This window comes from Plodia interpunctella, chromosome 25, assembly GCF_027563975.2.
Source record: "Plodia interpunctella isolate USDA-ARS_2022_Savannah chromosome 25, ilPloInte3.2, whole genome shotgun sequence".
Classification (NCBI taxonomy): Eukaryota; Metazoa; Arthropoda; class Insecta; order Lepidoptera; family Pyralidae; genus Plodia; species Plodia interpunctella.
The window spans coordinates 439,499-451,800 of NC_071318.1; the positions used below are offsets into that span (position 1 = coordinate 439,499).

A 12,302-nucleotide genomic window follows, 5' to 3' on the forward strand; every position below is an offset into this window, starting at 1 on the left:
CTAATAATATGGTAAAACATTGCTATACCTTACCTATACACAAACACCGATCATACACATACACACACACAACTTAACACCTACTTAAAAATACTGGAATAAACTAATGTTTTAATTTAGATTTTAAAACTGCAATTGTAAAATTTCTATTTTTATAAGGCATATTAGTCAATAAGGCTTTAGTTTTTTTTTTTTTTGCCCTCGTTAACTCCCGCGCACAGGATTGTCATTGGACAGGATTGTCTGCAAATCAATGTCTCCAACAAATTATGGTTGGGGATAACAGAAGCTGAGACCTTGCTATTACAAAATGTATCTCTAAAACTAAAATATTCTTATTCTATATTACTATATGTTAAAGTATTGTAATACTTAGTGTGGCAATAGTGATTTTTTTAAAATCTTTTATGTAGTATCCAATTTGTAGATTTGCCATAGACACGCAAAGAAGAGAGTTTTCTTGTTCAAAATTGTGTCTTACCTTTGGTTCAATTAAGTGTTTTTACTTATTTATTTTTCCACGGTTGTAGTAAAAAGTTTGCAGATTTCGTCATACGAGTAGATAAACTGATCGACTGACCGTAGCGCGTGCACATGCCGCCATGTGTCGACCGCACCCTGTAGTGGCGGCCACTGTTTGATTTATTATATCGATACAGATTGGTTCATTATTTCAATTTTCAATTTAAGTAAACTGTGATTCTCAACTTCAGTTGCGTCCGATTTGAAATAAGTAAAATCCAAGTTTCTTGGAACTCAACAATCTTGTTTTTTGAACAACAGACCTGATTTCAAAAAATATTTTTTAAGTACATGGAAAAAATTATATTTTTAATAAGCAAATTTAAGTTCTTAAGTTCGAAGAAACAAAAATATATTCGTTGTTTCATCTAATTAAAGAAATAAGTTTGTTGGTCTGACTCAAAGATATTTAAATTTTGCTAGCAAACCGCAACAAGGGATTTAGTATGATTAAAATGGTGGTCCAATTGTCATAACGTCTCAGAGCCGAAGGTCCTATGTTCAAAATATTAAGGTTTATTTTTACGCTCACCCTGGCTTCGCGACGCCACAGCGCCGAACGCAGTCGGAGACATGGGGAGATGAGAGAGACAGCTCCAAAAGAAAGGCATACAAAACATATTATGTCGATATTTCACTCGCTCCGCCCTACGACTTTCCACGTTGAGCAACGCATGTGTCAACGCACGTGGGCGCAGGCGTGGCCACGCACAGGACTAACTACTTGCTATTGTTATATATAGTAGTTGTAATAGTTAAATTAAGACTGCCACTCGTTAATATAGTGTTTTTACAAAATATAGCAATCACTGCTTAGTATAAAACAATCACTCGCCGCACGTGTCTTTTAACTTTCATATTTTAAACCGCGCAACGAATTTCAATGCAGTTTTCACTGTTCTTTGTATTTATTAATGAAGGTTTACACCAAATAATTAGAGCCCGATCGCTTATTATATTTAAGACATTATGTCCACATATGTCTTTGAAGAAAAGGCTGCGGTGAAGTTTGTTGCTCCGCTTTTTCTTCACCTGCGCTTTGGTAGCCCGCGGTAGACTTTTAAAGTAATTATTTGTCGTTAATAAGTGATATGTATATCATCCTAAGTTGTATAAAATGTGTTTTGAATTTGAAAAACATTATGTAAAGTATCCAAAAGAAAACAACAAAAGGTGTTATTTATTTTTTGCTCCCTTGAATAAATGAAATATTCTTTTATGTGCGTTAACTTACTTTCGAAAGTAGAAAACTTTTTTTTTTTCAAATAAATTAATGTTTATTTAAATGCAAATTTTATGTCCCTTAATATATAATAAAAATACGTTATAAATCTCAAGGTGTGGCCAGCACAAGTGTCATACGAGCAATGTGTCCCACCTTGAGTGAAGTCTGTGTTGTAACTACATTCAACTGTATTGTTGACCTTTTATAACCTGTATGTATTGGTAAAAATGGTGATTATAATACGGTCGACTTGTGGTGTATGGTTCCCGCCCTAAAATAGTACCCAATAATCTCCTGGCCGCGTACAAAGCGGTTAAAAAGAAAAGTTGCAAAAATCAAATTAGGCATGGTGTGAAGTGGCCAATCATTCTTCATTCTACCCACGTATTTTTAAGCTGATTTTTTTAATAATTGACATTTTTGCTACAAGCTTTTAAAAAACGTGGAACTAGGAAAAACATGGAAACAGAAATTATATGCAAGCGCTTGTATGTGAAATTTAACTTAATTTGATTACAGTAAAACATCGGAACAGGTGACACTAACCCAAAAATATGTTACTTGTGGACTGGTTATGTTTACAAAGTTTAAATTTAGTTCCAATTGAATTAAATAGAGCGACAAAAGCTCGTGTAAGCTGCCAAAAGACCTGAAGGGAACCGCCCACAACGACCTTCCTTTTGTTAACAGTTTACATGTCACGTGAGTAGGATGATCATACTAACGCTGTTTTACAGGGTTATTATAATAATTATTTGTTAAATATACCAACTCATATACCTAGGTATACCTGTTCCAGTTGAAAATATTGAGATTCAACTAGCTGCTAAATTTCCTCCAAACCAGCCTAGTGGTTTAGTCGTGAAAGCGTAACTTTTCACGCTTATAGTTACTAACAATATAAATGCGAAATTTAGTAATGTATATGTGTATATATACCTACTTCAATGTACGAAAGTGAGTTTATTTTAAAAATTATATGAGAAGAGAAAACACGTAGGTATTACACATTGCTCTGTAAAGGTACTGATATGGAAAAATCTGCAGTCACTCATTATTACCATTAGTCTGGGTAACGGAATTGAAAAATTGTCTTCAACAAGACCCGAAGAAGGCAATAACACACAACAAACTAGAAATAGCTTCCATGAAGGCTTGCATATCTCTTTACTGCATCTTTGACAGAAGTATCATAAGTTAAAACTAGGTATTCAAACGTAAATGCGCGCAACTGGACTTATCACAAAATCACTTTTTACCCGACAATCTTAACCGTAATAATAAGGGTTAAATATTAGGCCCTTTAGCTGAAATCATTAATAACATATTTATTCCCACGTCGCGATTGAGTTACAAATATAATCATCGATTGCATCATTAATTTTGGTCAGAACATATCATTATATATCACCGTTTGTTAGTTATTCACCTATCGGGTTTAATACGCCAAATAATTTATCCAATCGATCAATCATATTCGTAAGTCGTTATTATTTGCTTATTGTATAGACCAAATTGAAACTGTGTTGGCCGTAGATCATAATTGATTTATCAAACTAATATTTACAGAAAGTAGGTTTTTACAAAGCATTAAATCAGATATTCACGACCTCCAGAGGTACATTTTACGCGTCAAATTTTAAATTAAGTAGTACTTATATATCAAAAAGCTACAAACTCAGATGAGAGAAAGTAAGTGTTTCTGAATCCTGTGTCGTGTGACGATCGTACGAAATAAAGAAGAAAAAGTAGGAAACGGATCACTGGGCTTAGACGTTCAACGACCGCCGAAGAAACTGGGATAACGCTCACAATTTTAGAGAGATCCTTCTTATCTTTAATTGTCTTTGCGCTGTATACGATGGACTTTATGTCCCGCATTTTTCCAAAAATCCTATCCTTAAGTTTGGTTCGAGAGAGACATACCCACCTACGTTTTGAGAAAAAATTGGAAAAATATTTGGCGAAACCCTATCTTGTATACTCTATATAGAATAGAATCATATTATAACTCTAATTAGCATACTTAATTAAATATTTAATTATTCAAGAAACACATTTGAACTGTCATCAGAGCGGTGTGATTTTGAGTGTTTACATAGTACATATGTATACAATAACATATATTTGTTGGATTGATTCCATCGCTGTTTGTAATGTAGGTTAAGTGCCAAATTTGTGTTAAACCCAGCTTAATATCAAGGTCTGCTAAAATAGGCCACCGCTAGAAAGATAATGAAAAAAGTAATTTCTGTACAAATAAGTAGATACTTACTTGTACTTCGTTCCCTATTTGTGAGTTTTATACACTGCATGTTATGTTGTGAACATAAATAAATATACACTATTATTATAAAGAGATAATTATGTGAGTCTGTGAGTTTGTATGTTTGAGGCGGGTAATCTCCGAAATTACCGAGCCGATTTCAAAAATTCTTTCACCATTACAAAGGCACGTTATCCAAGATTGCTTACCTATATTTTATTTCAAAATTCCCACGGGAGCGAAGCCCCGGGCAACATCTATAAATTTATAAAAATAGATTTATCTGTAACTTTAGAAAATCATATAGAAAAATAAAAATAGTAACTTACTCTTATATTAATTAATTATGGGCATCGGGCACGCCATCATAACCTATTTAACTTCTCATATGATTAAATCAGTATGCAACCAGAAATATTAATGAGAACGAATATATGGTTATATAGCAATAGCGTTCAGGATCTTGCGCCGACACACATTCGAGAAGGGTAGCGTTGGCAAAAAAAAACTATTGATCTTCAGCATTGGCATACATACAACAATATTTTATTGCACAAATGAGTCACACAGTATAAATACATACTGCAAAAGGCAGCCTCATCGCGGATAGCGATTTATTTCGAATTGTTAAACAAGGCATCATCCATGTTAATATTATAAATACGAAAAGTTTGAGTGTTTTGATTTACCGCAATGAAAAACCAGCAATGTATATGTAATGAAAAACCGAATTCTACAAGTATAGCGAACTGGTCCGCGACAGTGTGGAGCCGGCATTTACTGTTCTAAACGAATATGAACTTTTTTCCAAGAAATAAGTCGCTTACATAATTTTATATCAAATTTTATACGAGCTGAGACCATAATATTCAAATTAAAGAGCCGAACACGCCGTTAATTTTGTAAACGGATGTAATGTGATATAAATAAGTCTTCCTGTTCACCATTATGACAAATAGTAAACGTATTAAAATCGATTAGTTATATCGCTTTAAGGTCAAAAACTAGTGTTTTTAGTTTGCCACAAGCAATTTGCCACTAACTTCTTTGTAACTTCCACACGGATTGAAGATTTGCCACTACTCCATACATTTTCTTGAAGACGAATGGACCGTTATGGCAAATGTGAAACTGTGTCTACGTCATAAGTATTAAAAACACACTCAAGGACGGCAATACACCCAGAACCGCAAAAATCTGCAATCAATATTTAATATATAAATAAAATATTGTAATCACGTCATCAAGATTTACTTTCGGTGCGAAATCGTCAGTGGTTCTGCGGTCAGTACCTACGCATTGCAACATACATTGATATCGGCGATAAGAGCACATGTGCCCAGCCTTGCCTGCCTCTAAACAGGTTCCAAGTGACAGACATACACTGCAATTGGTCTAGTCTTGTGAGTTTATTTACACCTAAGTGATAATTGTAAAGATTATTAAACGCACCATTCGTTATTATTTAATCGACTTAAGATGATCATCTGCCTACCCTTATCTCATTTTATGTGGGAACGGTACAGCGTGTCAGCGTCCTCCACTTCTCTGTAATAGATGCAGATGAAGGCCGGAAAAGAGAGGAATGAAGTGCGTTCGGCAGGCTAAAAGGAAAGCAATAGATCAGGTAAGGAATTAGTTTACATGAGACAGGGAAGTGGACGATTTCCACCCTTTTACTTAACAATCTATTCCCAAGTATAAAGCACCTAACACGATCTGTTTTTCTTTCGCTTACAGCATGGAAACAAAATAGGAAAATATGAAATTAATTTCAATCTCTCATTTTCATCTGTGCGTGTTTCGTTAGGACCGGGATCAACGTAAACGTAAAAAAATTACCTTAAAAAGGGTTTGAAGATTTGTGGCATACCTACTGCCGCCATTTTGATTTTTTTTCGAAATCGCGGCCAGCCATGAAACGTATATAAATCGATAGCTGACATTAATACCAACAATAAATATTAAAACAATGACCCTCGTAAAGTGTCAGGTTTCTGAGATAATAACCGTCAAAGTTGATCACGTGACATCCATAATTATAAGCAAGGGTATGTGTTCTGATGAATCAAGATATTAAAAAAAATAACTTTTAGAACAAATATTTATGTTGCATTGTATCTGGATATATTTTTCAACTTAATAACATATTTTGTGACCATCTATGTGTGAGTGCAGTATCGTCATTTGATTTAATATGACATTTTAGGATAAAAAAAAGTAATAGGTACCTCTGTAAAACCATTTACTACATAACATAAGATAGGAATAATCATAAAATTAAAAATTCTCTTTACATTTATATTGTGGCATAGTTTTATGGTTACCTACTACAATTTCTCTTTTCGAAAATAGTTATATAAACCTGGATTTCTTTTTACATTGGCACAGTTTAGGAACAGTATTTTTATTGCCCGATAAACATTTTAAGGCATCATGCTTTTAGTATACACAATTTAAACACTTTTGAGACTACAAATACAAAAATCACATACATAACATCAATACAAATACTAAATAACGAATAACTCGCACAGAGAGGCGTTTACTCCCGCATAGAAAGAACAGAGGTAGCAAACTGAGTGCAGCGGTCGGGGGTATAAAGGTGCCCCCCCCCCCTTCCGTCTCGCTTGCACATTAGAATAATACAATATATAATCTTTTTTCTTGTTATATATAACACCTAAAACAACACCTAATGAACAGTACGTCACCATTGACTTTTTTGTCGTAGTATGAAATATTCTTATTAAGTACGTAGTAGCCGCAACATGTAGAAATATCATAAGGCATAGTTATCTATGTTTTATTATTAATATTATCTATACCTATTAGAATATTTTGTGTATGTTTACACATTGTTATACCAAATAGATGGGATTATAGTCGCTATTAAAAAAAAATCACGTGATCAACTTTGACGGTTATTTTCTCGGAAACCTGACACTTTATGAAGGTCATTGAATTAATATTTTTTGTTGGCATTAATGTCAGCTATCGATTTATAAAAGTTTCATGGCTGGCCGCGATTTTGAAAAAAAATCAAAATGGCGGCAGTAGGTATGCCTCGCTCCATAGTAAAATCTTCAAACCCCTTTCGTACATTCAGCTGTGATTATACAACCAGCCCTGCCGATGTCAACTCTCCTTGGGGATAATTATGGTTATATTGTTGGTTATCACCCACAGATATGCCGATTCTCACGCAATCTAAGTTCATATCATCAATTTTCTCATTTTTTTTTCGAAGGTTTTAACCAAATTTACAATGGGAAAAATTTGACTGATGCATTGAATTAAACTCTTTCAATTGTGATATTTTGTATGTCAATAAACCGTGTTAAACCTTCTAAAAAATGGAGAAAAATGGTCTGAAATGGTCTACGATTGCATGAGAATCGAGCCATAGGCTGTGTGTCTCACAGTCGCCTCATACGACATCCATGGAAGGATAAGGAGTGACCTATTCTAGAACGGAACCACACCTACTAAATGGCATGCAAAGCCGAGGCAGGTCGCTAGTATATACTAAGTACATATATGATCTCATGAACACATATGAGCGAGACAGTCGCTCAGAAAGCAGTGCATTGAGGTCAAGTGCAACCGCTGTTGATAAGGCTCGACGGGATTTTTATACATGTCACGTTACATTACTAGTTAGTTTGTACAAGTAATGCTCGTGTTACAGTTATCAAAATATATTATCAATAGAACGACGTCAATATTATTATCAAGAGACGTGGAAACTGCACTTAAAAATAAATTTTGGTGTATAGTGGCAATACACATAGATAGATCTATTATACCAACCAATTTACATAAATCATCGAATTAGAAATACCTGCGTAGATATATATCCTCGATGACATAAATATTTTTCCGCGCATGTGTACAGTGCACATAAAAGTACCTTCCGTTTTACCGCCCTACCATTCGAGTGAATTTCCGACCTCACTACAATGTCAACCACATGCGCATGCGTAGTGGGTGAATGTCACGTATTTATATTCTCACAATCATGTGAGAATTCATTTGGATTACGTGGGATGAATGCCGTGTCATTTTCACGAATTTGGTTGTGTCTTGTGCGAGTAAGAGCCACGCCCCGTGGCTCAGTGTAGCTCCGTTGTTTTCCAGGTTTCACTATCATCCATTGACGTACGTCGAAATTTCATACAATTTCTACATTGTCTGTCGACGGACGTGAAATCCAAATCGAATTCCGAATTACCAATTCCGAACGTTCACTCTTTCTCGGTTATTTCTACGAATAAATTCTTCACTCGCCGGAAAAATACTTTTCCTCGTCACGTATCTACATTGTTTGCCGAAAAAACTATTACCTATGACCTAAACTGATATGCATCGCAAATCTGTGATTAAATGCGATTCATTTCAGATTCATAAATTGAACGTTGCATTTGAATAGTGTTAAGAGTAGATGGTAAGCGGCGTAGAAAGTTTAAATTGAAAGTAAGAATTAATTACTGGTTAAATGTCATAATATCTATATCTACCTATTATGTAGATTCATCTGGTAGGTACCTAGTGTATGGTAGGGTAGCAAACACTCGCATCATTGTACTATTTCGAAATTCCGTATAAAAAACAAAATTTTTACGCGCATACAATATCGCGAGCAAAAGCTAATCGTAAATATTACCCACTGTGATTTCATCGTCTGCTGTGCGATAACTTATATTACATCAACAGAAATACGGTCAACAACCTAGCGATCGTTGTTTTTTTAAATTAAATCCATAAATATTCACAAAACTCTCACTTTCAAAAAGTTTTGTCACTACCGCCATCTATGAAAAGGTTTAGTAATATTTATAGCGCCATCTTATGTCGGATAGCAATCAATGATATGTTGACTTTTCAAACAATCGCGGCTCTCTGTTATCGAGCAGTGAACTTTACTTATTAATAATTCAGTGTAAAAATAGTGATTCTCCGATATTTCTGATAAAAATAGATACCTACCATACATACAATTTTATTCAGAAAATAAACAAAACTCCAAAATATATGACAATGTCAGAAGTGGGATTCGAACCCACGCCCACAGAAGTGGACTGCGACCTGAACGCAGCGCCTTAGACCGCTCGGCCATCCTGACTTGAATAATCGTTTCGAAATTTCTGTATACTAGATATAACTACATAAAAATCTTTAATTAACGAAATAATCCAATTACATTTTCATAGAGCTTTCAAAATTACATAATTTTACTATCATAATAACAAAAACCCGAAAAACAAACCGAAATAGTTAATTTCCTGAAAATGTAATTTTAATTACGAAATCCTGTATAATGGAACGCGAAAGGAACATTTCTTTGACATTGCAATGTCAAGTCTGTCAAAAAATATAACTACCTACCGAACCTACCTAACCTTCGAACTTCGTGATAACCGGTGACTTGGACGAAATCTTTTTAGAAAATTTACAACGAAATGACGACGATAAAAGTAAGCAACGAACAGGAAATAATAAATAGATTAGCATCCTACATAGAGAAGATATCCAGTGATGCTATTCGCAATAGAGGAAAGTTTTTTGTTGGCCTTTCGGGTAAGTCCACACTATTTACCTCGCAGGTATTTATCTAGTTTGACCTCGAATCATCGATTTATAATTTGGATTTGTATATGTGATATCATATCTCACATCGCTTACTATGACGCATATAATAATAAATTTTCTGTTTACTAGCTAGAAAAGTATCTAGGTATAGTATTATTTAGTACAGGAAGTATTGTATTTTCGTAATGTCTGTGTAATATCATTATTGTTCTTGCTCTCTTAGAACAATACAACAGCAATTTTTTGTAACCATGCAATTAATATAATAATCATTTCAGGAGGCTCAGTAGTCAAATACCTATGTGAAAGTCTGCCAAGAATAGACACAGAATGGTCCAAATGGATCCTAGCATTCTGTGATGAGCGACTGGTGCCGGAAGATAGTGAAGATTCAACTTTTGGCGTGTATAAGTGTCAACTCATACCCAAAACAGAATTGACCGAGAGCCAGTTTGTTGTCATAAAACAAGGAGTGTCAGGTGCTTAAATACTTTTTTCTTAATGTTGCAATAATTACCCCAATAAGCTTTAATATAAAATGAGCATCTGATGTGCTAATCTCATTAAGTATTGGTGTGAAATCCTTATTAACATTTTTTTTTTTTGTTTTTTATTGTAATTTAAAAAGGTTTTAAAAATATTTTTAACAATTCTTATAGTTCGCTTACCAACATTTTGTTCAAAATTAGTGAAAAAAAACATTTTCAAAACTCCCTTGAACTGCTGCAGGCCTAACCACTGCAAGACCACCACACTCACCATATATACATATATTTCAGCGGATGAAGCAGCAAAAGATTATACAGAAAAGCTGAAATTAGCTTTCGGTGGTGATGATTTTAAATTCGACCTACTTCTACTGGGCATGGGTCCTGATGGACACACATGCTCGCTGTTCCCCGGCCACCCACTTCTGGAAGAAAGGAGTCTGAAGGTTGCTGCTATTACAGACTCACCAAAGCCACCTCCAGCAAGAATAACATTGACATATCCAGTGATAAATAGTGCGAGGAACTGTTTATTTGCCATCAGTGGTGCTGGGAAAGCTGAGATGGTGAAGGTATGTTAATTCGGTTAATTGTCATATTATCTTTGAGGCCTATGGGCATGTTTGATAATTTATTCTTGTGTCTTGATGACAATGTTAATCCAGTATTAATTACGATATGAAAAAAAATATATATTAGTTTATTTTCAGACATTGATTGCACATAAATTGATAGTTTTACTATCAATAGTTGACAAAAATCATGGACTATCAAAAATATTACTATTGACAGCATTCATCGATATTCTATCCATAGCATCACTATAAATAGTAATATCATGACTGATATTATGAACAGTAAAATAATAATTTTTTGCAACACTTGCAATTTGATCAATGAAAAGTGTAATTCATACATCTTATTTGCATTTACTAGACCTTAGGCCCCAACATTTAAGGGCTGAAGAAGAAACTAAAATGTTCAGATGAGAGAGAAACATGAGTGGCATGTGGCCCTAGAATACGTTCTACTTCTTTGTATCCTCCAATGGATGTCGTACGAGGTGAATAAGGGACACATGGCCCAGGCAACTGGTAGTCAACAATAGCATTCCCAAGGCAGTTTGTAAAATCACAGTACAGTCTACAAAATTTTAAGATTTTTTTTTTACGATCTTTGCGGCGTCACAATCTCTTTCTTTCTAATTTCAGCGCATACTAAAGGACAAAGAAGACTTGCCCGCAGGAAGAGTCAAGCCAGAATCGGGCTCGCTCTACTGGATTGTAGACAACGCCGCTGCGGAATACTTATAACATAAACTTCCAACGTCATTGTATTTAAGGGAAAATTATATTTATCTCCCATAACAAAACCTCATTTAGGTCACCTTTTAAATTCATCTACCTTCTATATGACATTTAGATACTTATTATCTGGTGACTCTTGCTAGCTTGTGTACCATAAAAAAATCATCCAGTACATAATCTAGATATATTTAAGAGAGCGCTCAGTGCTCACTAGCGCCGCCATCAATTTTTTTACAAACTGTCAGAGCAGAAACGGTTTTACTACGAACTATATTTTTTCATTTTCAATACCAAACGAAATGGTCAAGTTTTGCCAGCCAAGAGGACACAATTTAGCGCCGTCATTTGTTTTCTTTTTACTACTTTTAAGCTAAGGAATATGCTGTGATTTTGCATGACAAAACAAAATGACCAGTTTTGTAATTTTTTTTTCTTTTAAGTTTTTTTGGGACCAACGTGTAATGATCATTCCATATAGTGCAGTTGTTGCACATAATTGTAAAATATTACGTTTTTGTTTCTGGAGTTGTATTTTTTTAATAAATTTTATAAATTGTTACGATTCGGTTTTATTTAATCAAACACAATCAAAAATCCAAGGTAAAGTTGCTAATATTAAACTCTATACTTTGTATGTGTGGTTGTCAAATGCAGTGTTTATCAGCTGTGATAAAAAAACAAGTTGTAAAATACAAGGAATTTATGAAGGCCCATAACAAAAAACCTTGTGTTTAAAACCGTTTCTAATTCTTGCACTTTGTTACGAATAAAGGCATGAGTACATTAGGGACAACGTGTCGCTTTTTCTCAAGGAAAGAACGACATGTTATGTTGCGCGTCAAATATTCCAGTTTAATCGGTGCTTAATTTACTTTATGGAATTTGCAGGCACCCGGTTACTA

At 34.4% G+C, this 12,302-nt stretch overlaps 1 protein-coding gene, 1 long non-coding RNA gene and 1 other non-coding gene across 3 annotated transcripts; 1 reads left to right on the forward strand and 2 right to left on the reverse strand.

The window, feature by feature from the left end:
- Positions 1-4,536: 4,536 nt before the first annotated feature.
- On the reverse strand, positions 4,537-8,282 carry LOC128680792 (uncharacterized). The gene is made up of 3 exons (XR_008405902.1): positions 7,858-8,282; positions 5,509-5,617; positions 4,537-5,210 (listed from the first exon to the last, which is right to left on the reverse strand). It is a non-coding gene; the product is annotated as an uncharacterized LOC128680792 (long non-coding RNA).
- Positions 8,283-9,054: 772 nt separating this feature from the next.
- On the reverse strand, positions 9,055-9,138 carry TRNAL-CAG (transfer RNA leucine (anticodon CAG)). Its single transcript has one exon. It is a non-coding gene; the product is annotated as a tRNA-Leu (tRNA).
- A 242-nt stretch (positions 9,139-9,380) lies between these two features.
- Positions 9,381-11,959, forward strand: Pgls (6-phosphogluconolactonase). Its single transcript, XM_053764193.2, has 4 exons — positions 9,381-9,593; positions 9,884-10,084; positions 10,385-10,665; positions 11,305-11,959. The coding sequence occupies exons 1-4, from the start codon at positions 9,476-9,478 to the stop codon at positions 11,404-11,406; spliced, it is 702 nt and encodes a 233-aa protein (XP_053620168.1). The 5' UTR covers positions 9,381-9,475; the 3' UTR covers positions 11,407-11,959.
- The last annotated feature ends 343 nt before the right edge of the window (positions 11,960-12,302 follow it).

Coding starts and splice junctions, on each gene's coding strand:
- Pgls (XM_053764193.2), top strand. CDS start 9,476: ATGACGACGATAAAAGTAAGCAACGAACAGGAAATAATAAATAGATTA. Junction 9,594..9,883: donor GTTTTTTGTTGGCCTTTCGG/GTAAGTCCACAC, acceptor TAATCATTTCAG/GAGGCTCAGTAGTCAAATAC. Junction 10,085..10,384: donor CATAAAACAAGGAGTGTCAG/GTGCTTAAATAC, acceptor CATATATTTCAG/CGGATGAAGCAGCAAAAGAT.